The sequence below is a fragment of the Equus asinus genome, chromosome 15, assembly GCF_041296235.1.
Source record: "Equus asinus isolate D_3611 breed Donkey chromosome 15, EquAss-T2T_v2, whole genome shotgun sequence".
Taxonomy (NCBI): Eukaryota; Metazoa; Chordata; class Mammalia; order Perissodactyla; family Equidae; genus Equus; species Equus asinus.
In genome coordinates, this window is record NC_091804.1 from 26,844,591 (window position 1) to 26,869,552 (window position 24,962).

A 24,962-nucleotide genomic window follows, 5' to 3' on the forward strand; every position below is an offset into this window, starting at 1 on the left:
AGGACCTTTGCACATATTGTTCCCTTTAGCTAAAATGACATTCCCACAGCCCCCATCTAATCTTTTTCTGTGAATCCTACTCATCCTCATCACCTCCTTGGGGAGGACTTTGCTGATCCCATCACACCTGTGAACTAGATGAACTTTTCTGCTCATAGCATCCCTTATAGAGCTTATCATGATGGCAATTACCTAATTATCTGTGTCCTTATTTCTTTAAGGTTTGATTCCCCTGTAGACTGTAAATCCATAAAAGATTGTCTGTCTTGTTCATTGCTGAATCTCTAGTGCCTAGCAAAGTACCTGGAACATAATGGCTGGATATGTGCATGCATGAATGACATAGTCTCTAAAAGGTATTTATCGTCTGACGTATACTATATACACAGTATACTCTGTAACAAATAGTTCACCTAGTAGATGTGCAAGTGGTTTAAAGCACAGTTTAGGAGTTGGACATTCTGAGATGGAATTCTACTTCTTCCATTTAATACATGAGGAACCTTAGACAAGTCCCTTAACCTTTTTGCCAATTTCTCATCTGTAAAAGGGGAATAATATTAGTACCTTTCTCATGAGGTTTGTAATGAAGATTAAATAAGATTATCCACGTAAAGTGTTTAGCATAGAGCTTGGCACACTTTAAGTGTTCAAAAATGCTATCTGTAATTATAATTATTCTTCTTATTTATTTTTATTAATGAAACTCTTGGATAGATGGCAGATATTATTACAACCCCCACAAAGTTGACTCCTGCTTGTGCTGGAGTCAGGGCTACTGGGACAGGGTGAGCCAACACCTCCTCTCTCACTTCCACTCCCAACACAGCCAAACACAAAAGAAGCCAGAGCCATGGTTAAGCAATATTCTTTCTTTAATTCCCCTTTGCAAATGGAAGCCCCTGAGCTGGTCCCCACCCCCACCCCTACCTCATACCCTGGGGCTCCCCAGATGCAAGGCCCCCGCCTCAACCTGGAGGGAGAGCACTCTCTCCCCAGGATGGTCCATTAAAAAAAATCCTAGTCATTTAAGAAATGAGGCTGGGGACAGGAGAAGGGAGCTGGAAGATGAGGCCAAGGTCAGGCCAGACTGGAGATGCTGGGGTTGTGAGGACCCTTGAGAAGGATTTGCAAGCACATCCCTAAGCTCAGGGCCAGCGTGGCTGAGGGAAAGGAGGCAGACAGACAGATAGTCTGACTCCTCAAGGTCCCGCCTGCCTGGTTGTGGACACTGACATTCACCACCACCACTACCACCACTACCACCACCACCAGCCTCCAGATGGAGAATTTTCCAGTTACTCTGGGATAGGGTTTGCTAAGCATCCCCTCTGGCCCCTGAGCTGGGGCATCCCTGGGGTCCACCTGAGACCAAACCTGGGAGAAGGAGGGACTCTAGGAACATGCAAAGTGGGGGAGCAGAGACTCCCACCCCACCCCACTGCTCTACAGGATGGTGGCTCCAGCTGCATCTGGGCTCCGAGGATCCTTCACACCGATGATGAAGTTGTTGGTTCTCCGGCTGCCATGGACCCAGGATAAGACATCTACCTTCTCCACATGGTGACCCCTGGCTTCCAGGAACTCAATATCTTCCTCTGTGAACTCACCTGAAAACCATCCCCCAAATTATACACATTCAGAGTGTTCCCAGCACTTGTTAGGAGTCCTTTGGTCAGACCTGAGTCCTGGTCCTGGGTGCTCCACTGAGGAGCTGTATGACCTTGGGCAAATTGCTTTACCTCTCTGAGCCTCAGTCTCCTCATGTATAAAATGGGGGTTATACAAGAACCTAGTATAAGAAGTTTTTGCAGGGATTAAAGACAATAATACACAGAAAGCACCGAGCTCAAAGCCTTGCATACAGTAAGTTATCAATAATATACGATCATTCTTAATATTAGAAAAAGGGCTTTGGGGTCTTATCACTGAAGCTGCAATCCTTACTTGCCAGGATTACTGCACAGCCCACTAACTGGTCCTTCTGCTTCCAATCCTGCCTTCCTTACAGCTTATTCATACAGCAGCCAAAGGGATCCTTATAAACCATTAGTCAGACCATGTCACTTCCCCCACTCAAAACCCTCTGATATCTTTGATGACTCTTAGAATAAAATCCAAAGTCCTTACCATGGCTCCTAAGGTCACACATCATCTGGTATCTTGCTACCTCTCTAAACTCGTCTCATCACTTTCTTCCACTCTCTCCCTTGCTTAACTCTGCTCTAGCCTCCTTGCTGTCCCTCAAGTAGGCCAAACATGCTCCTACCTCAGGGCCTTTGCATTTGCTGTTCTCTCTGCCTGGAATGCTCTCCTCCTAGACAGTCTCAAACTGGCTCCCTGACTTCATTCCAGTCTTCAGAGAGAACTTCCCTGACCACTATCTAAAACAGCAGCCCCTGTTATCCTTACCTTGCTTTGTTTTCTTTCAAAGTACTTAACGCTACCTGTGTTTGTTTATTTATTTACTGTGTCTCCCTCTGCTAGACTATAAGCTTTTTTTTGAGGAAGATTAGTCCTTAGCTAACTGCCAATCCTCCTCTTTTTGCTGAGGAAGATTGGCCCTAAGCTAACATCCATGCCCACCTTCCTCTATTTTATATGTGGCACACCTGCCACAGCATGGCTTGATAAGCGGTGTGTAGGTCCATGCCTAGCATCAGGACTAGTGAACTCTGGGCTGCCAAAGGGGAGCACACAAACTTAACCGCTGTGCCACGGGCCGGCCCCTAGATTATAAGCTTTTTGAAGGCAGGAATGTTGTCTTGTTCACTATTGATCCCCAGTTCCTAGAACAGGGTGAGGACATAGTAAGTGAGGCAAGTATTTAGTGGATAAATGAACACATCCCCATCCTCTTGCATAAATTCAGGTCCTCATCATCTCTTGCCTGAACCATTATCCCAGGTGCTTCCTGTATTTCCCCTGCTTAAGTTCTCCTTCTTTCAATCCACCTCCCCTACATGAAACAAATCAGGTCATATCCCTCCCCTACTCAGTTGGATAAAGTCCACCCTTCTTAACACAACCTCCATGATAAACCCTGCAATCTCATTTCCCACTTCTCCTCAACAAAGATGTGGTCTTATTTCGCTAAATGGGGTGATTTGGTAGTTCTTGAGATAAAGGCACAAGAATAGCATTAAATCACCGAGTTGGAAATGTATTCGCTTTGTGGTTCACTTTCAATCCGTTCGATAATAGTAAGGACTAAGTTTCGGTCTGGTCTCTAACATTTCTAATCTTTAACAGAGACAGCAGACTTTAGAGCCTTCTGGGAGCAACACTGTCTAACTAAAACCTAAAAACATTTGATTTTTTTATAGCTACTTATTATCTATTTAATGGCAAATTATGCTGTTTTTCCATTTGTGATTATAAGATTTACTTTTAAAATACATTTAGATTAAAAAGGAAGTCCATTTAGAGGCACACATTATGTAAATAATGGTTTAGATGGTGTGCAAATGTGGCAAAAGTCAGGAAGGTGCTGGATAAATTCTGAGGTTTGGGAAACAATGTCTCTAGTCCAGCTGGACTCCTGGCTGCTCTCTGAGCCATTCTTTCTGGCTTTTGCCTAGGCTGTTCCCCTTGTCCAGAACATTCTTTACCTCCATGTGCCAAATTCCTGCTCATACTTCAAGGCCAGCCAGTTGTCACCTCCTCCATTGAGCTTCCCAGAGCCCTCAGGTGGATAACTTTCCCTTCGCCAAGCCTCCTCTCCTCATATCCCTGTGTTAGACTGTGAGCCCCTCAGAGAAAGGCTAGGATGAGCCGCCCCCTCCAAATAACTTAGCACAGAGCCTCACATTCAATAGAGACCAAAAGATATTAGTTGAGCAAAATCCTTTTTGCTGAGGAAGATTCACCCTGAGCTGACATCTGTTGCCAATTTTCGTCTTTTTGTATGTTAGCCACCACCACAGCAGGGCCACTGAGAGACAAGCAGTACTGTAGGTCCACAGCTGGACACCGAGTCCAGGCTGCCGAAGTTGAGCACACTAAACCTAATCACTAGGCCACCAGGGCTGGCCTGCACAATTCATTTTTAAGGACTTAGCCTCATCATCCATCAGCTGGGATCCAAAGTGTCACTGGCCAACTACAGAGTGTGACTGCTGAGGATGTAGGTCTGTGGCTTCTAACATGCTTCAGTCCAAGAGATATCAAGAGCCATACAGTAAAGAACTGAGTCTTCGGTATCAGCCAAGTATATGTTCTAATTGCAGTTCTGCCATTTACTGGTTGATCTTTGACTACTTTATAACCTCGGTGGGTGTCAGTTTCTTTATCTGTAAAATGGGGAGAACAATACTGAGCAAGCAAGGACCATGTCTCATTCAATTCTGTATCCCCTGTGGACTAGCATAATACGTTGTCTATTGTAATAAAAACTCCTCAAAGGTGCACATACTTTCCCAGTTACGAAGTTAAGCTCTGTCCAAAATTAAGTACTTGTCCTTGTTAGAGCAAAGTCCTTCTTCTCACCATAATCTATAAGGTCCATGATCTGGCCCCTGCCAGCCTCTCTGATCTCATCTCACTCTCACTCACCCTGGTCTCATTTCTACTCCCAAAACACGCCAAGCCCATTCCTGCCCTGAGTTCTTTGCATTTGTTCCCTTGGCCTTCCCCAGTTTTTTGCATGGTGGGCTCTTTCTCACTCTTCAGATCTCAGTTTAAATGTCACCAAAAAGAAGCCTTCCCCAGTCATCAAGTCAGTCCTATGCATCATCCTGCTTTACTGCTCTGCAGATCATTTCTTTTATTTTCTCCTACTTCTTTCTTTATTTTCCTGTCTGCCTGTAAATGTGGTATCCTCAGCAACTAGGATAATGCCTAGTTCACAGTAGGTATTCAATGCAAATTGCTGAATGAATGGTTTGCAAAATGAACAACTATATCTTATTTTACAAATGAGAAAAACAAGGCTCAGAGTGGAGACATGAATTTCCCAAGGCCACGCAGCAAAGAAATGGCAGGACTGGTTCCAATCCCCAGATCTTTCACTGTTCCAATAGGAGTTGGTTGAAAGAAATCGAACTTTCACTGGCAGGGAGTTGATGTTGGTTGAGGCAGGGGCACCCTAGGGAGGAGCCCCTTTCTCCGCCCGGCCCTGTGCCCACCCCATGGGGATCTCTGCTCTGCACTCACTGTCCACCTGCAGGAGGTTGGACTGCAGGTCCGGGTGCAGGCGGCCACGGGCCAGGCTGTCACTCAGGTTCCGGTTTAAGGTCAGGACATTCAGCAGAACCTGTGGGCAGCCAAGGGGCAGAAGTCAGGGCTGTCCCAGAGGTAGGGGTTCAGGACTCTGTAGCCCTTACCCATGGTCCAGATTCTTTAGTCTTTAGAACCCTTATACGAGGGGTGTCATCCGAGCCTCTCAACAGCTCAAGACAGGCAAGCCTGTGATGACTGTCCTCACTTCACAGAGGGGAAACCGAGGGCCAGAGAACTAAAGTGATTCACTCCAGAGTTTAGAGTGAGCCAGGAAAGCGGCACCACTAGCATACGGTCTCCTTTAATCCATGCCAGGGCTCTCCTCCCTCCTGCCTGACCAGGTCAGGGTTAATAGCTGGGGGTGGTCCAGGGTACAATGTGGGGACTTTTAGCTTAGTGGTTAGGATGATGGGTAGGCTCTGGAACCAAACTGCCTGCCCATTCTCAATTCTACTGGCCCTGCGATTTCCCCTGCAACCTGGGAAGACAGGGAGCTTCAGGGCTCCCTTTTTGCTAAGAAACAGAGCAATCCATGTCCCCAGTGCCGAGCATGGGCCTGGCACAAAGCAGCCTCAGCCCATGTTTGCTGAGAGGATGAGAACAGGCCAGAGGCATAAGAGGCACCGGCAGCCCAGGCCACAGTTTGGTTCCCGGCCACAAAAGGCCTCCTAAGGCGGAAACTTCACCTGGGTCAGGCCGCTGAGGCCCCGGGCAGCTCCATTGGCTCCCAGGGCGAGGTAGGTCCCACAGAGCCCCTCTGCTGGCCGGACCACAGTGGGCAGCAGGAAAGACAATGGCCGCTTCCCTGGCTGCACCGAGTTCTCCTATTGTCAGAGGATAGAAAACACAAGGGAGATAAGAGGTGGGGAGAGACAGGAAAGGGCTACCCCATCACTCTTCCAACCTCTCTCTCTAGCGTCTTCCATAGGCCCAGTTTTCATGGGAGATGAGCCCCTTCCTAAGCCACAGTTTGCTGTCTGTGAAATAGGCAGGGTCCCTGGATAACTGGGGTGGAGAGTCGACCCACCAAGCTATGGGGCTGCTATGGGGCTACCATGGGTGGCAGGAGAGGGGACCAAGACAAGAAAGATGGCTATGGGGAAGAACAGGATAATCCCCACGCTGGTCACCTCTATCTGTCTTTGTCCTGCTGGGGCCCTGGCTTGCAGGGTATAGAGTACTGGCCTCCAAGTAGACAATAATTCCTATCTCTCTCCTTGGGTCTCCCTTTAGTGCCACAAAATAGGGCTGAGCCCCATCAGCTGAGCATCACACAGTCATAGACTACTAATGCTATAAAATGCCCAAAGCATCAAATGGGAGTCAATTATCCCCAATGCCCCAACTGAGGCCCAGAGAGGGGGCAAGACTTTCCCCAGGTCACACAGTGAGACAGCGATAGAATGGGACAAGGTTTCTTTGGACCCGCCAGGCTCCAAGCCCCAGACTTGAGCTGAAGATGAAGTGGACAACTTGTTTAAGTTCCTTTTCTTTATAATAGAACTTGCTAGAGGAACTAGGGAGGGAGGGGCAGCCATACTTCCTAGCCTCAAGGTCCCCAGGGGAGAAGGAAAGCAAGGCCCTACCAGGCTGGGCGCAGAGTGGTTAGCAGTCCTGTTGGGCCAGGAGAAGTCCAACATCTGGCTGTTGAGCAGGATCCCTGAGGGGGTGATGAGGCCGCTGCCAAAGGGTCGGTTCAGGGAGCTGCGGGCCGAGGTTGGAGCCAGGTGAGTGTCAAGGCAGCCCTCACTCTCATCCAACCCCCACCTCCTTCCTTGTCCAGATGATCCCTTGTGCCAGGTTCTGAGTCTGAGCTGGCATACCTGACCATGGCCACAATGAAGTCATCAGGGCCCATGATCAGCACCTGGGCAGCAGTGGGAGCCCCGTCCAGCTCGTAGACAGGCAGGAGGGGGGCAGGGGCCGCCTGGGAGTCATTGATGTGGCCCCGGAGGTAGGCAGCCTCCACCTTGCTGAAAAGACAAGGGGTAGGAGGTGAACACACAACAGGCTCTCATTATGCCCCACTTACCACACTTTGTGATGTCTGTTTGTGCAATTATCTGATTGACATCCACCTCCTGCACTGAACGACTAGGTCTATGAGAGCACAAGCTCACTTATTCCCAGCAAATAGGAAATATCTAGGAAATAGTTGCTGAGCAGAACAAATTTATTCAGGTGTTATTCAGATTCACTTCTAGAGCCAATTTTTAATTTATTTTATGTTTAAATCAAGAATTTTTTAGTTACTTGATTTTACTCACTTAATTCTTTCTATGAAAGTAGCTAGGACATAGTAGATGCTCAGAAAACACTTGTTTGGAATGAACAAATTGAATTCATTTAACTTAATGTTTGTAGTCCAGAACTAAAGTTTTATTAAGAGTTTAGTCAAGGGAGGGTTTTGTATACAGGGATCTTTACTTGCTATTAGAATTATTTTTTTAAGTCACAGGAGGACTTGGCACATAGTAAGTGCTTAATAACTATTTATTGGATGAATTAGTTGAATGAATTTAATATAGGGGTGTGTGTGTGTGTTTCAGAGCTAAATTTGTATTGATCTTGAAAACAACATGCAATTCTCCAGACTTCTTAAAGTTCAACCGAGGGTTTCTTACCTAATAACTCTTAGTTCAGTTACTCTAATTGATTAGAGAATGACAAGTTACCAAGGATTACTGAAGACATTCACTCCATTTCCAACCACAAAGGCTGGTGACCACACAGAGAAGGCACAGAGGGCTTCGTTTCATGTGGTTTGGATCAGTGGGTTGCAGGGGAGGCTTGGTTTTTAGCCTTCATCCTTGGGGCCTTGAGCTGGTTATCATTTTCAGTTGCTTCATTTGTGCTTTTCAATTATAAGCTTCTCATTTAGTCTCAACATTTCCAACTTAATTCATAGAGGGTTGTTTGAGTAGCAATATAAATTTGCATTAACTCTATTTTTGGCTTCTGATTTTTCCTTAGCTGGCCTTTAAGACAGTTATAGGAGCAGTTAAATAGTAACCATTCTTACACTTATTGCCAATTAATAATAATAATGATATTGGTTGAACACTTATTATGTGTCAGACAACGTCCTAAGTGCTTTGGATGCATTTAGTCCTCACCATGACCTCTTGAGGCTGGCACCATTATTGTCAAGCCCCCTTGCAGAAACTGAGACTTAGAGAGTAAAAATGACTTGCCCAGGCTGCACAGCTAGTGGATGGTGAAGCTGGGATTTGAAATGAGTCAGTCTGACCAGAGTCCACAGTCTTCCTACTGTGTTATGTTGCTAATGTAGATACAGTAAAATCAAAATCCCAACCACCTCCAGTATTTGCTTGGAGACTGTTATTATTGATATTACACTTTCTTTTCCCACTCAAAAGGGGAAACAGATGGGTCCATATAGGAGTCAAAAAAATTTGAGAGCCAGGTGAAGTTGACCAACTCATTGTACAAATGGGGAAATTGAGATACAAGGAGAGGCAACCACTGTGGCACACTGTGAGTTGGGGCTGAGTTGAAATTGACTTGGGACTTCAGGCTTTATTGTTCCACTAGCTGCTTTTCACCTGTTCTTTCCCCCATATCCTGCACCACCTCTGCAGTCCCCAGGGTCTTGCCCTAGGACCCACCTGAGCATGTCATCCATGCTCTCGGTGATGGTAGAATCGTAGACGGGATCTCCCAGTCTGCTGGCCAGGGCTAATGCGATCTTCAGGGTCTAAAAACAGAGCTGGGGTGTGGAAGAGGCTGCCAGGCCCCTCCCAGCACCCACACCCAGGATCCTCATGTGTGAGAAGACTTGGAGGTGACTTAGTCCTGCACCATGGCAGCACCCCATCCCCTCACTTCCAGTGTCCCCAGACCCAGGGTAGGGTGGAGGAATCAGCTTTACCTCTGCCACCCAGTGAAGAGCCTGTTCCCGGGACACCAGGCTGGTTAGATTGAAGCCCTCGAGGATGTTGAGAGCACTGATGAGGGCAGGGCCCGTGTGCGGGGGTGGGGGACTGAGAACTAGGTGGCCTGAAAGGACAGGAAATGAGAGATGGCAGGGGAGGGGTCAAGGCATCTCTACATCCCACCATCACACAGACTGAGACCATTGCACTGGACTCCCTCATCAGATAGGGAAACTGCACTGAGAGGCAAAGTGTTGAGAGGCAAAGGGACCCACCCAAGTTCATATGCAGAGTCAAGGGCAGGGCCAGGACTCAACCCAGAAAACTGGCCTTTAGTGTCCTCTTCCATGTGAGGAAACTAAGGCTCAAGAGGATCGTGAATTGCCCAGAGTCACACTGCAGTCCATTGGCAGAGCAGAGACAGGTGTCAAGATGTCCAGATTCCTGGTCCACCATGTGCCTTTCAGCTCCTCCCACAGACCAGCATAATTTTCAAGGCCCCTGATGGTCCCACCCAGAAAATTTCTTGGGAGCAGCAACCTCCTCTTTCTATTTGAGGCCCCTGTTATTAGATGTTTGGACATCAAAGGAATAATAATAATACCCGACACATAACACTAACATTAATTAATTCATTTAATCCTCACAATGGGTACTGTTATAATCCCCATTTTACAGGTGAGGAAACTGAGGCACAGAGAGGCAGCTAGTCCAAGGTTACAGGAGGCAAAGGGAACCCAGAGTACTCAAGGTACTGGCATTGCCAAGAGAACCCAGGCTAGGAAAGGGAGATGGAAAATCAAGTACACATTGAGTGTTTTTGAAATCAAATACATTCAGTGCCCACTCTGATCAGGGCAACTCTAACATCATCTCATCAAATCCTCATGGGTACCCTGAGAGGCAGGTACTATTATTATCTCATTTTAAGGAGGGAACCAGGGCTCAGAGTGGGAAGTAATTTGTTCAAGGTGAATGGCACAGCTAGTACTCAAACCCAAGTCTTCCTGGCTCCAAAGCTATGCTTTTCCTCTGTTCCATATACCACCACCTCTGGCAGAGGAATCAGGCTGGAGATTGAGGCCTGGAAACCTGAACTCAGAGGTGGCTTCTCCTGGGGCTTGAGGTGATTTGGGCCTCCAAGAGGGGAGGGAACCGGAGAATCTTCTGAGGGACCCTGGAAGCTACCATTTTGGGTTCAGCAAACATGGATTTCAACCATGTCATAAGCTTGGCTTTCGGGGTTCCTCATTGATTCTGAGTTTGGCAGGTTAAGTTCCATTCCCTCTCTGGGCCTCAGTTTCCTTTTGGAACAATGAGCGGCGGGTCTATGACTGTCTTGAAAGGTTTGCTCTAACCTGAAGCTTAGATGGACTTTGGTCTTACAAATTCTTCTTAGGAAGTACAGAGCAGTGAGAGTGGGGCTGAGGAGGGGGCTGAGGAAACACAGTGCCCAAATCAAGAAAATTTATGGCCAGAACCCCAATTTCCAGGACTGAGTCTTTGACCAGACCTCCCTCCCCATATCCTAAATACTGGGGGAGCTGACCCCATGACTATTTCAGAAGGTAGGCTGGCTCTGGCTTGCTTCAACAATTGGCTGCCCAGGCAGCTCATTGCCTCACTTTCTCTCCTGTGAAATGGGGAGGAGTCTCTAGGCCAAAAGGATGTGGCCATGGACTGGGAGGCTTTTCTTGAGTGGGGACCCTGGGAGATAGGGGAGAGGTCACCTCTGTACACGCCACACACGGGCTTCTCCACGAGGGCACTGTAGTTGCTGAAGTCCTCCTCAGTTATGACACCCCCTGCGTGCTGAGCCTGGAGGGGAGAGAATGACCCCACCACTGCTGTGAGCCACAGACCACACTCTGAGCATGTGGTACGATAGGGCTTGGCCTATTGTATACATTTGGATCACAGACAGATCGGATGTTTATCATTTTTGTGCCTTCTGCAACTCCCATTATAGCCTTTAAGGACCCCATCAGCCCTGGATACTCCAGAAAAAAGGAATAGGGAAAAGCACTAACACCGAGCACCTACTATGAGCCTGATATTGCACTGGGTACATTCTATGAATGACTTAATAGAATTCATAGGGTTTTCAAGGCCCTTGGTGATCTGGCCCCTGCCTACCTCTCCTACCTCGTATCCTGCTATTCCCCAATGAACTCTGTACTGCCACCCAGAGTGACCTGCAGTTCCTAAACTCATGACTCCGTGTCCTTGCATGTACTGCTCTCTCTGCCTATAATAAAAGGAAGATTTTCCACTTATAGCAGCACTTGCCTATACGATATCAAAACTGAATTCTGCATTTCTCTACAACCAACTAAAGCCACTCTAAAACCATGAACTCTGGATGACCCTGGTAAGAATGACCCTTACTGGATGTAACCAAGCACTCTATTGACCAATGAACCAATCTTGTACAAACTGATGGGCTCATTCCATCCTATCCAGCACACTAATTTTCAATCATAAATTAGCACAGCTACTAGGAATGTTCTCCCTTTTTTTAGTATTTTTTAGTACTTGAAACCCCTGACTTTTAATCTACCCTCAGTGAACTACACATTGAATTTTTTGGCTGGTGTGTGTTCCTTTATCTGACAAGTTAATAAACTCAACTCTGGGTTTTTTTCTTTTAAAGCTCTGACGGAATTTGTTAGCATCTCCTTCATCCCCTTCTCCACCTGCAGGAGAGGATACATGACCCAGGTCTGGCTAATCAGAGCATTCCTTTTCCATGCCACAGGGATTGGTTTGGGAATAGTCATGAGAACTATGACAGGCTCACGAATATAACCTTGAGGCTTTTGCTGGAACTACTGGAATGAGTAATGCTCTTTCTTTAGGATGGCTTTCTGGAAGGATGGCTGGTAGGGAGCAGGTGTGGAAAGGATCTGACAGAGAGTGAATTCAAACAGAGGGAGGTAGAGTCATGAGACAGAAAGAGAGACAGACAAAGTCCTGACAATGTGATTGGAGCCCCTGGACCCACCAGATCTAAAGCCAGTACTCTGCTGGCCCTTCCAGTTAAGCCCATATCCATATCTATCACCATATCCATACCTCCAGTGCCCAGCACAGGGTCTGGCACAGAGCAGGCACTTGTGAGTGTAGAATGAATGACAGACCTATTTAATTCCCACAACTGTATGGCAGAGATAGATAAAATCATCTCCAATGAACAGATGGGAGAACCACTGAGTTGGTCTGTGTATCCTTATCTTGAACATAATTATCCGTTAGGAGTTTTGAACTATTGGCAACAGTTCTCAGAACTCATTACTGTCTCAGACCAAGACTCTTTGGGGTTGGTTGGTAAGCCCTTTTATCAATCTTCCCAGTCCAGATGGTCACCAGTGAAGGAGGTGTTTTCCCTAGTCCTAGAAAACTCAAGGGCAGGGTGGGATTGTGGACTTGGAGAAGCTACAGCTGATTCTGGGTCTCTGCCAGGCCTGGGAGGGACAGGACAGGCCCCTGGACAGGTTGGCACCAGCCCTGGGGAGCCCAAAGGTACTTTTCTCAATCAAGACAGAACAGTTCCATCACCCCAGGAGGTTCTCTGCACTGCATCCCAGTCAACCCCTCCCTTCTCCAATAACCACTGATCTGCTTTCCATCTCCAGAGGTTAGTTTTGTCTATTCTAGAATTTCAAGTAAGTAGAATCTCCAGTAAATATATGTTAAAAGAAAGACAGGGAAGGAAGGGGGAAGAGGACGTCCCTGCAGTAGGGTCCTTCAGGGCATGGGGGCTCCCTACACGCTCACCTCAGCCACCATCTCTAGCGTGAGGTTGCCACCGGCGTAGAAGGCAGCAGGGCCGGAGGTGCCGAGTGTATCCAGCACCAAGGCCAGGTCAGGCCGACGCAGCAGTGAACCAGGTAGTGGCGGGTGGCCTGAAGGCAGGAACATCTCTTGGAAGCGCTCCGAAGCATTGGGAGGTGGCTGTTCAGCCAGGGCGCGGGCTGCGGGCAGAGGGGAGGCTGGGCATGGGGGTGACAGGACTGGACTGGAGGGCTGAGATGCGCAATAGGTGGGGTGGATGAGGGCTGAGTGGTGGGCCCTAAGGGCCCTGGCCCCCCAGGAGCCTATTATGGGGGAGGCAGGGGTGTATATGGGCCCCTCCCAGATCCCCTCATTTGAGGCTGCCTCCTGGTGGGTAACAGTGATGGTGGGATAGGGTGGTAAGGGGATCTGAGGAGCAAACTGGAAGAGAGGTGCTTTCTGGCCTGGGCCCCAAATCTCAGAGGTTCCCTCTCCCCTCTCCATCAACCTCATGCCTTTCCCCCGACCCCCAGGCCCCACTGACCTAGATCATGGGTCACGTTGAAGCCATCTTGGGCCACAGCTGCTGCGAAGGCCAGGACTTGGGACCATGGCAGCCTGGGGGGGCCGGAGAGCAGGGGGTGGAGGAGGTCCTGGGGGAAGGAGGAGGGGTCTTGGGGGGAGGGGGGTTCCTAGGAAGGAGATTCCTGGCAAGGGAAGGGGATATTAGCCGGGGGGGTGGAGAGTTGGGAAGGGAAGAATCCAGGAAGACAGGAGAAGGCCACCCAAGGAGGGGTACAGGCAGGGGCCCCTGGTCCCTAAGGGGAGGGTCTTTACCTGCCATAGAGCTGGTGAGCTTCGTGTAGCCCCTTCACCATTCCGGGGACCCCCACCAAGAGCCCAGGCTGGGTGAGGCGGGCAGGCGAGGGAGAGAGGAGACCAGGTCACTGGAAGGGGGGGGCTGGGCTGAACTCTGCAGAGCCCCAAGCCAGGGATGGGGGGCTGGCACAGGGGAGAGACACAGGCCAAGTATCCCAGAGGAGGGACAAGTAGTCCCCAGCAGGCATCCCTCCCATCTCCCTGACTTCATATCAGCAAATGCAGAAAGGCCTCCTTTATCTATCACAGTTGAGGGATTTATAAATTAAGCAAACTCTTTTAAGAGCCAAGGCATAACCAACTTAGATGGAAACCTGTCTACATTGGATTATACCTACGCCTGCCTTTTAAAATAGAGCACAAGGGACTTTCATTTAACCTTTTCGTTATCACACCACCATTACTCTGAGCTGTGATAAGCCACGTTTGGCTTTTACCACTGTACTAAATATCTACTTTTCCAAGTTATTCTATTTCTTCCTTTGCTCTCAGTGGATAGTAGGTTTGCCTCTAGCAGTTCCTCTCTAATAATATGTTGTGGGCTGGAAAAGTTACAGTCAACAGGCTCAGAGTGAGATGTGTGTTTTAGTGCAGCTACTTCACAACATCTCAGGCTGCTCAGCAGCCTGTTTTCCTCCTTCCTACGTGCCAGATAGGCAAGGTTGCCAGAGAGGTAAGGTGTTGCTGTCATTGCCTGTTATCAACCGTCCAGACTTTGTGGTTCATTATTTATTTTGGGGGCTACCTGTCTCCTTCATAGCCTAAGACCATCCTGCTTAACTCTTCTCCTCACCTCCATAGTAAATACTCAGCAAAGTAATGCTTGGGTTAGTAAAAGGGCAGTGAAGGGAGATACCCCTGGACCCTCTTTTCTCACCAGGGCCCCCACCTTGGTCTCCCAGGATCTCTGCAGGGCCTCTTCCCTGAGAGCCCCTGGTGCAGACTCCCGGAAATCAATTAGGTGGCTCTCATTTCGTCGGATGTCATGTATCAGCATCACGCCCCCACTGGGAGAGAGACAGAAAGGGGAGGTTGATAATATGTTACCCCTCTGAACAATTAACCTGCCACCCCTGAACTCCCAACAGTGATGGCTGTAGGCTCAGTTTGTCATCAGAGCTCCGTTCCCAGCAGTGATTCAGAGAGTCAGCCACCTTATGAGGGTAGAGAGTGAAATCGAGAGGGTTGGGGACCCAGAGCTCATGGACCTCTTCCAGCCTGTCACTGGAGACTTTAATCCCTGATTAGGGAAAACCCAGAGACTGGGAAAGCAGGATGTTCTGCCCCCACCCCCCCAAGACCATAGCTGGACTGCTGCCAGCTTCCTGCACCTGCTGCCTTGATATTCCCCCGCTCCCTCTCCCAGGACTGAAATTATATAAGGACAGACTGTGCAAAATCAAAAGGGGAATTTCTTTGGTAGGGCCTAGAGGGCTGGTCTTGCAGGAGCCAAGATATGGACTTCGTCTGCTTGTCCCTTTTCTGTGGCTTGTTTCCATCTGAGATGGGGGTTGCATCTTAGATGGTTGGTCTGTGGCCAAGTAACATAATAAGGAAAGCAGGACAGATAAACAGTAGGGAATGGTGGATACTATGACGAAGTGGACAGCACAAGCCCCATCATGGGAAGCAACTTCTATTCAGCACCAGATAACTGCAGCCATGTGGGAATGTGGAATGAGACCAGTGTTACCAGGTCTCTCCAGGTTCAAGAGATGTTTGAAATCTGGATTTTCATGGAAGTTCTCAACTTTTTAACACTAGCAAACAAACTTTTAAAAATTTAAGTGTGCAAACCAAACCAATCTGTGCGCTGGGTATAGCCCCATGGGTGGCCAGTTTGTAACCTCCGTTTTAACAGTTCTTTGCCTGGAGTGTATTTTTGGAGGATACAGGGTCCAAAGCTTTCATCAGACTCATGGGGATTTGTTTTAGAGATTTGTAAACCCTAAAAGTTTAAGTATCATTGCCCTAATGACCCTATACCCCCAACTTTGCACCTCCCTTTACAGTTTACAAAATCCTTTTCCCAGTTAAAAAAAAAAAAAGCTTCTGAAAACAACTCCTCCGACTCCACATAAAGAAAAAGGAGTGAAATTGGGTGTAGAAAGAGAAAATACAAGGAGTTGAGGCCCAGCTGCCCCTCTCTCAAACTTAGAGACCTCCCCATGGACACAGACCAGGACACAGAAGTAGGCCTGGGGGACCTCAACCTCCACAGCCGGGAACTCCTTACCCGCCCAGGCCAGAGCTGTGTGGTGCCACAATCCCCAAACACAGGGCTGCTGCCACAGCCGCATCCACAGAAGATCCTTGTTTACCGAGCACTTCGATGCCGAGTGATGTGCAACGGGCCGCATCGGTCACCACGGCACCCTGGTGGAAGATCTGGGAGGGGAAAGGGGACTAAGTTGGGGCAGGAGGAGGCCCCTGTTAAACCCAGAACCTCCACAGGGGACGGGGGTGGGAGCCCTGCCGTCTTGTCCTCTCGACTCTCCCCTACGACTATTCCCTCATTACCCTAAATGCTCCTACCTGATCGGGCCCTTCCTCGCCCACATCACCGCCCTCTCCCCTTTCCATTTCCTGGCCCCTCTCCCTCCCTCAGCCATTCCCCAATTCCCACGGTCTCCTCAAGCTCTTCCTTGCTTCCTCCTCCCCCCCTCACCTGAGGGTCCCCGAAGTAGATCTGCATGACGAGCGCCACAGTGACACCCGTGGCAAAGGTGAGGCAGGCTGTGACGATGACCGTGAGCCCGTCCTGGCGGCAGGAGCACTCCGCCGCTGCCGCAGAGAACGGGTCTTTGCGCGTCTCCCTCAAAGGCGACCCGTCCTGGCTGCCCATCTCCGAGGAGGACGACGGCAGCCGCTGCAGCCTTGCCGACTTCAGGAAGGAGTCCGGGTCTGCGGGCGGCTAGGGGTCGGTCTGGGTGCCTGTTACCTGGCCCTGCCCGCCCTCCAGGCAGGGCTATTCCGGGTCCCCCCTCTCCCCACCCCTGTCAAACAACCCCCCCCCCCCAACAGCACTGCTCACCTTTCAGCGTCTCCCGACACACCCCAGGGCATCGGGCTGGGAGGACAGGGACGCCCAGCTGGGCAGCAGGGCCAGTTGGATTCCCGCCCCAAGGCCAATTTTCCCGGGACCCAGGACCCAGGGCTGAGAATACTTCCTGGAGAGGCAGGAGTTGGACCCTCCCTGGAAACCAGATCCTGCCCTAGCTGGGGCCCCAGCCTTCTGTGCAAGGAGGCAGCTACCTAAACTAAGCGGACAGTCTCTGGCTTCCAACCTTCCTTGGGTTATCCATTCATTCATTCAACAAATACGGAGGGCCTGCCATGTGTCTGGCTCTATGCTAGACGCTAGGGAAAAGGAACAGACAGTTCCTGCCCTCGTGGGGTTCACAGACCAGTGGAAGAAAAAGGTAATGAACAAGTAAACAGATAAATCATTACAAGTTGTGGCAGGTGCTATGAAGAAAAAGAAGAATGAAATGATGGAGAATGACAGTGTGAATTGGGGGCTGCTTAGCTGGGGAAATGAGGCAAGGCTTCTTAGTGGAGGTGACTTTTAAAGCTAAGAACTAAGGGATGAGAAAGAGACAGCCACATGTCGAGCAAGGGGTAAGTGAGTAGAGTGTTCCAAAAAGAAGGAACAGCAGGTGTAAAGGCCATAATGTAGGAATGAGCTTGGTGCATTAGAAAAAAATAACCAAGCCTGAGTGGTGCTGGTGTAGTGAACAAGGGGAAAGAGCAGTGGGAATGAGGCAAGGCCAGATGCACTGGGCCCCGTGGGCCTAGTGAGAAGCTTGGATTTTACCCTAAGAGCCAGGGGAAGCCACTGGAGAGTTTTAAGCAAGAAGTTGAAGCCATCTGTTTTGTGTTTTAAAAAGATCCCTCTGGTTGCTATCTGGAGAATGGATCTGAGGATGTAAGAGTGCACGCAGGGGAGACCTGAAGCCTCTTTCTTGCTGTGTGACTATGGACAAGTCACTTCAAGTCATGAGCTTCACTTTCCTCACCCTAATAATGGAGCTAATCCCTAACTGGCCAGATGGGTACAAGGACTCCATGAGGCGATGTATACTGGGCACCCTGTAGGTGTGCACTCAAAGTTATTTCCATTCCTTTTCCACCTTGGCCAGAGCTGAGACACTCTTCCATCTTAAAATTTCCCTCCTCTAGGTTATCTTAGCCTTGAAACTAGGTCTCTGAATGGCCTAAAGGTCCTGGCTGTTTGTGAACAGTAAAGAAATAGCCTGGTACCTTGACCTTAATGTACTCACAATGTGTTTTTAAAAGTTCATTCATTCCATAAATATTTTTTGAGCACCTGCTGCTATGCGCTAGGAGTATAACCTCTTTAAAAGTCTGTGGGATAATATTAAAAATTGACTGTTATGGGGGCTGGTCCCATGGCCGAGTGGTTAAGTTCGCGCGCTCTGCTGCAGGCGACCCAGTGTTTCGTCGGTTCGAATCCTGGGCGCGGACATGGCACTGCTCGTCAGACCACACTGAGGCAGCGTCCCACATGCCACAACTAGAGGAACCCACAACGAAGAATACACAACTATGTACCGGGGGGCTTTGGGGAGAAAAAGGAAAAAATAAAATCTTTAAAAAAAAAAAAAATTGACTGTTTTCCTATTTAAAATACTATGTGGTTCACCAATGCCAACATCATAAAAATCCAAGTTCCTTGACCCTCGATGATACACACTCCCCTCTTTTGTCTAAATAAGAAATCATAATGTCCATATATATGGATAAAATGCTGATATATGCAAGAAATCTTCAGAAATTATTTAAGGTCCTTACTTTTGGGAAAAGATATTGAAGATGGGAATGAGATGGGGTGGGAAAACTTTTTGTTTGAAATTTTTACTACTTATATATATGCCTTTTGTTTTTTTTTAAGTTTTCTTTTTGGTGAGGAAGATTCGCCCTGAGCTAACATCTGTGCCAATCTTCCTCTATTTTGTATGTGGGTAGTTGCCACAGCATGACCACCAATGAGTGGTGTAGGTCTGGGCCTGGGATCCAAACCTGGGCTGCTGAAGTGAAGCACAACAAACTCAACCACTAGGCCACGGGGTTAGCCTGAATACATATATTTTTAAATAAAAAGGAAAAATCGTGGGGAGCTATGAATGGAGAAGGGGACTTTCACTTTTCCTCGCTGTTTTTTTCTTTTTTTTTACCATGCACATGTAATTTGCTTTTAAACTTTTGTTTAAAAAAAGAAACTTGTGTTCTGGAAGCCTCCTTCAGTTGATCATGCTTGCTTCTAACCCTCAGCACCAGCAACACAAAGTCTGTAAATAAAACTAGAATTCATTCAGCAAACAGAGGTTAAATACCTACTGTGGGCACAGAACTCTCCTTGGCCTCTAGAGGTTTCAAAAGAAGTACAGGAAATGGTTTTGAACTTATATTTATTGATGCTGACTGTATACCAGGTACTTTACATTCATTCCCTCATTGAAGTATTCCCATAACTTTATGAGATAGGCCTACTCTGTCCATTTTTAGATGAGGAAACTGGGGCTGAGAAAGGTGATAATTGCCTGCTTTAGATCATAAGATGAATAAAGGGCAGAACCAAGAGTCTATGTAACTTGAAAAACCTCCTTTCCATAGCTCCACATGGCATCAGGAGCTATTTCCACCCTCAAAAACCAAACTCACAAGCTAATTCTAGTTGATATTTCCAGCTACTTGTCCTTCAATCTGTTTTCTCCAATCAGATATGAAGAACCAGGAAGTGAAGGTCATATGGCCCCAGGAGAGTAGGATGTATTCAAGACTTTTTATTCCACTAATCAATAATTAAGTTATTCATTTATTTAACAAAAATATTTACTGAGTACCCTACTGTGTAAGTGCTGAGAAAATAATACCTTTGATTTTACTGATATGTAAGAGCAACAGCAGGACACTGGGAAAAGGTTAGTTCGGGATCAGAAGAAAAGTCTTTTGGGAGAAAGATGATGAGTTTAATTTTGGCTATTCTGAATTTGTGGGACACCAGCAGGAGTTGTCTGGAGGCTGCTGGCCTAGAAGGCATCTAATCTTTATCTGCTTAGACAACATTCCTCATTCAGTTTTCTTGTAGAGAACACTATCTCCCCTCTCATTCTTCATTCTCTCATTCCTGACCAAAGTAAGTATATGACCTAGGCCTAACCAATGAGAACAGGCACCTCTATATAGTGATTTGTTCAGGGACAGGCACATGACCAGCACCAGGTCAATGAAACTCAAACTTTGTTCTTTTGCTAGAACTATTGGAAAAGAGAAAGGCTTTCTTTCTGTCTAGGTTGCTAAGGTGATAAGACGTAAGCCTGTTGTTGCTGGGGGCATCTTTCCCCCACAAGATAGGAGGCTTTCTGAAGATGAAGCCCATAAAAAGGAAGGCAAAGCAAAAGATGGAGAAAAGCCAATTCCTTTTTAGGCACCTCGATACAGCTACGCCTGAAGCCCCACATCCCTGAACTTTTCAGTAATGCTATCGAATAAAACTCTCTTTTTAGATATAGCTGAGTTTTAGCCGAGTTTATGACAAAAGAACCCTGAACAGAGTTGACTTGGCAAGTCTAGAGCTCAGGAGAGAGAGCTTAGCAGGAGACTGAGGTTATCCCTGGCTTGCTTACTCCCTTAAGGGGAGAATCACTGAAGATTTTTGAATGAGGCAGTGGCATGATCAGAAGTGCAGGCTGTGGATGGATTGGGATTAAGGGGGTGAAGGAGAGGCAAGAGGCAGGAAGAGTACTAGAAGCCTATGGGTGATAAAGGTAAGAGAGGATGATGGCTTAGTCTACAGTGGTGATCACAGAGAGGGTGAGATGGAATTTGAAAGATACTTAGAAAGGAGAGACAGAGCATCTGATCCTAGTCTGGAAGTAAGAAGAAGGAGGGGAATCATGGGTGGCTCTTGGTCTTCTACCTTGGAGACTGGATGAATGGCAGTGTCATTAATTGAGAATGACACTGGGGGAAGAACAGGTATATGGGGAGGAGATGATGAGTTCAGCAGAGAACATCCTGAAAGTAAGGCATCTGCAAGACATCTAGAAGCAGATGCCTGGGAGAGAGAGGAACATGTAGGTCTGGAGCTCAGAAGAGAGGAAAGAAAGTACTTCCCTAGCCTTGGAGTGGTTACCATCTAGCTCTGTTTTCCACAGAGCCTGCTGCAGGGTGCCTGGCATTTGGTTCTGGGGAATGGCAGGCTAGAGGCTAGCTGGGCACAACCAAGGTCCTAGATAAGAGGATGGGACAGTGCCACTAGGAAGAACCACCAGGTTGAGAATATAGGAGGCCGTCTTAGACAACGGGCTGGTCCAGCTGGGCCAAAGGAGCCTTGGGGCTTGGAAGTAGTGCTGGGAGAGATGGCATTGAAATGACTACATAGGTATGATGGCAAGGTTCTTGGAACCTTAGTGTACAACCTTGGCATTAGGTACAGGTTCCTAGAAACTCAGCTGACCAAGGTCTCTGCTGGATTTTTGTACAGCTGAGGGCAGAGCTTGTGTTAACTCCCCAAGGTACTCTTTGAGGTTTGTGAACTTCCTTCCCTGCCATTCTTTCATCCTGACATCTTCTCTCTCATTCGTTTATTCATTCAACATTTTTTCTTGAGTGCTTAGCACTGTGCGGGATGGTAGAGAAAGGACAGTGAACAAAACAGTCATGACCTCACCCTCATAGGACTTACAGACATGGAATAATCACATGATTGCACAAATAAACACAAGTTTTGATAAATGCTAAAACACTTATAGGGGACAAGGAGAAAACATGTCAGGGTTTCCAATCTCTAGGTTAGGAGAGAGAGGCATTCCCAGTTGAGCTGAAAGAAGAAACTAAGGCCCAGATCAGGGTAGCTGTGCCCATTGTCACACAGTGAGTTAGGGCAGTGCTGGGACCAGAAGTGGCACTTCTGACCCCTGAAAGGACTTGGTTTCAGGCTGGTATCCACCAGGCTACATATCCCCACTTCTCTCTCTTGCCTCCTGATTCCAGGGCTACTCCCTCTGGAAAAGTAGTTCTGATCTGCAGCTTTGACATGCGATGCCCATAAACCTCCCCACTCTTCCCTCGCTCCTCCTTCCAGGTAGGGTACAGTCTAGTCAGCTTGGCAGGGGCTGCTGGTCAAGGCCAGAAGACTGGAAAGTTGTGAAGGGGGAAAGAATTTGGGATTGTCAGGCTGGAAATAGCTACAGAAGGGCCAGGCTAGAGAGGGCTGGGCCAGAGAAACAGATCTGCCAGGCTAGTAAGGGATAGAGCTCAAGTGTAGGCACTGGGAGCAAGAGAGAGTGAAGCAGAAGGATGCTCTAATGCCAGGAAGTGACGTTGAGGGAAAGAGGGATGGAGGATGGAGGATGAAGAATGGAGGGGAGGATACTGCTGGACCACATGGATAGCAGAGGGAGCACTAGGGAAGAAATGCTCAGAGAGCTCTTGGCCCTCAGGTCTCCCTCAAGCCCTGTCTCCTCCCTCTCTACTCCCACACCTTGCAGTCCCTGCAGAGGACTGAGGAGAACACAGTAAAATTCTGGAGCCTGCATCCTAGGGGGCAGGGTACCTTACTAATATCCTGGCCTGATCTATGGCTCCTCTGTGGCTCCGGGAGGGGTGAGGTAATCCACAGGACAGCTAAGGCACTCTGTCCCCAAGGACTTTGAGAGGTCATGCAGTCCATCCCCCTGTCTCCCAATAGCCATCACTCACAAACAGATGGGAATCATATTCTCTTTACCCCTCCCTGGACATGAAGAGATTCTCAGCTTCTCCCCATGGTCTCTCCTTCCCACAATCCCTGGCTGTGGGGAAGTTCTTCTCAAGACCTAGCCTCTATCCATCCTGCTGCAGTCCTATCCTGCTCTCTGTCACTAGAAAAGGCCTCTTCTGAGTGGTCACAGCTGTTCCTTAAGATCTTCCCTCCAACATTCCTTCTTTATTAGTTGGTTCTTCCCAAGCAGTAACCCCAATCCCTCCTACTGCAGTCCTTGGCATGTTCTCCCTTGTCGCATCCTAAGCCTCCAAGGCAGAAATACATTCCCAACCCCACCAGATAATTAACAGAGACAAGGGAGGAGAAGGGAGAGGTTCAGGAGGAAGGGGATGAATTAGGGAGATGGAGGGTGGAGGTGATGCTCCGCGCAGATGAAGGAGGACCGGGGACGTCCCAGGGGACAGGGACGGAGCCAGCGGGCCTCACCGGTATCGGGGTCTCCCAGGAAGGCATCCTCGTCCTTGCGGCCCCTCAGAGGGGCCGCGGGCGCCGGCTCATCCTCCGGTAGCCGCGGGAAGCTGGTGATGCTCATGTAGTCCACGGGCGAGTAGGCGCCCAGGGCGCTCTCCTGACTGGCCTCGTTCTCCGCCGCCATCCTCGCCCGCGCCCCCCAGCAGCGCAGCGCTTGCCGGAAGTGGTGCGGCGGGGGCGAGGGAGGGGGGAGTTGGAGAGGGCGGGGCCTGGGCTCTTGGGCCGCCGGGAGGGGGCGCCTCACCCCACCCTAGCGAGGGTCCGGGTCTGACTCGCCCCTGCCTGCTTAGCGCTGTCAGCCTGCAGTGGGTGCGCGGGTGGGGGTGGGTGTGGATGGAAAGGCTGGAGGGCAGGTCGGGGTCGCGCAGTGGGGGGTAAAAGGGGAAGAGCGCGCTGCAAGAGCAACCGTAGTGACCCGGGGCACCTTATGCAGCCCAGGGGACAAACCTCTTCCTCCTTCCAGTTTGAGCTAGAATCCTCCTCAGACCTCAGACCCCCTCCTTGGCCCACAGAGTCTTCCACTGACCGCAAACCTTTCCTCGACCCCAGATCCTCTCTCTGATCCCAAATTTCTTGGACCCCAGACCCCTCTTTCGACTTCAGACTCTGACTTCACCTCCCACCCTCAGAACCTGCTTCCTCCTCAGACTGCTTCTTCACTTCAATACCTCTCCTCGAACGTCAGATCCCACCCTGGACCTCTGACTCATCTGACTCATCTGACTCCTCTTTCCATCAAAACCCCTTCTTGGACCCCTGACCTATCAGCATAGGACGGTGAGTCCAAATTTGAGCATGTGTTAGAATCTTTAAAAGCAGATTCCCAGATTCCACACTAGAGATCATGATTTAGCAGGCTAGGATGGGGGGGGGGGTGGAGGGCAGTCTCTGGAACCTGAATATTTACCATTATTTTGAGAGTTTTTGATGTAGTTCTGGAAAGGACACTTTGAGAAAGAAATAATGGTGGTGATGGTATGGCAGGAGTGGGTGGGATGGAAAAAGGTAAAAGGGTAGTGAATGGGGAGTGTGTCTCTGGTAGTCTAGGTCTCTGAGTTCTATTCCCTGTGCCACTTAGAAACTGTGTGATCTTGGGCAAGATACTTAATCTCCTTGAGTATCGGTTTCCTCATTTGTAAAATAGAGAGAATAATAGTATCCATCTCAGAGGGTTGTTGTGGGGATTAAATAACACGTGGAAAGCGCTTAGTATAGGGCTTGATACCTACTCACTAAATGCCACAATCATTATTATCATTATTATTATTTCCTTAATCTCGTGGATTCTCATCTGGTCCAACCTGATCCATCTTGCTCCCACTCTGAGGAATTCCAACTACACTATAGCTTGCACTACTACTCCATCTCCAAACATGGGGAGGGGTTCCCTCTCTTATGAGACCTCTTGTCCAAATTTCCATTGCATAGTCCACAGGCAGAGACAGGGGGCTGGTAAAGCTCCAGGTATATATCTCCTTCTCCAACCCCAGGCTCCAGGCCCAGAGATGACCTGGACTGCTGGAAAATCTGCTATGGGCCTAGCAGCTGCAGAGACACCTGTAGACAGGAGGGGGCAGCAGTGTGTTGGGAACAGCTCTACTGCTTGGGAGAAGGGCTGGGGAGAAGGGAGAGGGGGGTAGGGCTGCCCAGAGCTGTGTGTGTGAGGTGGGAAGAAGACCATCAGTATGTGGGACTGTGTGCCCATTTTGTGTGTTTTCTTCCCCACAGAGAGGTTCCTATCTTAGTGAGGTCCGTACGGCTTATTATGCTTCAATGAAGTCTGATCACCCAAGTAGGGCCTGTCACAACGAAATGAGGTCTGTGCCCCTTCATGGCGTCCATTCCCTCAGTGTAGTGAGAGGGCCCTCAGTGGGGTTTGAGTCCTTTCAGTGGGGTTGACGTCTCTTAGGAAAGTATAAACCTTCTGTATC

General features: G+C 48.7%; 1 protein-coding gene across 4 annotated transcripts; it reads right to left on the reverse strand.

Annotated features, from left to right (window-relative positions):
* Positions 1-852: 852 nt before the first annotated feature.
* On the reverse strand, positions 853-23,335 carry GGT7 (gamma-glutamyltransferase 7). 4 transcript variants are annotated; one of them, XM_014850732.3, is made up of 15 exons: positions 22,987-23,335; positions 16,438-16,673; positions 16,006-16,157; positions 14,659-14,776; positions 13,728-13,795; positions 13,435-13,508; positions 12,894-13,090; positions 10,847-10,934; positions 9,113-9,240; positions 8,850-8,938; positions 7,044-7,193; positions 6,807-6,924; positions 5,907-6,044; positions 5,155-5,254; positions 853-1,610 (listed from the first exon to the last, which is right to left on the reverse strand). In XM_014850732.3, the coding sequence occupies exons 1-15, from the start codon at positions 23,153-23,155 to the stop codon at positions 1,447-1,449; spliced, it is 1,989 nt and encodes a 662-aa protein (XP_014706218.1). In that variant the 5' UTR covers positions 23,156-23,335; the 3' UTR covers positions 853-1,446. The 4 variants fall into 4 exon arrangements, with proteins under 4 accessions (XP_014706218.1, XP_014706214.3, XP_014706217.1 ...); XM_014850728.3 differs by having other exon boundaries at positions 13,435-13,543; positions 13,728-13,892; positions 22,987-23,200; XM_014850731.3 differs by having other exon boundaries at positions 14,647-14,776; positions 22,987-23,199.
* Between the last annotated feature and the right edge of the window lie 1,627 nt (positions 23,336-24,962).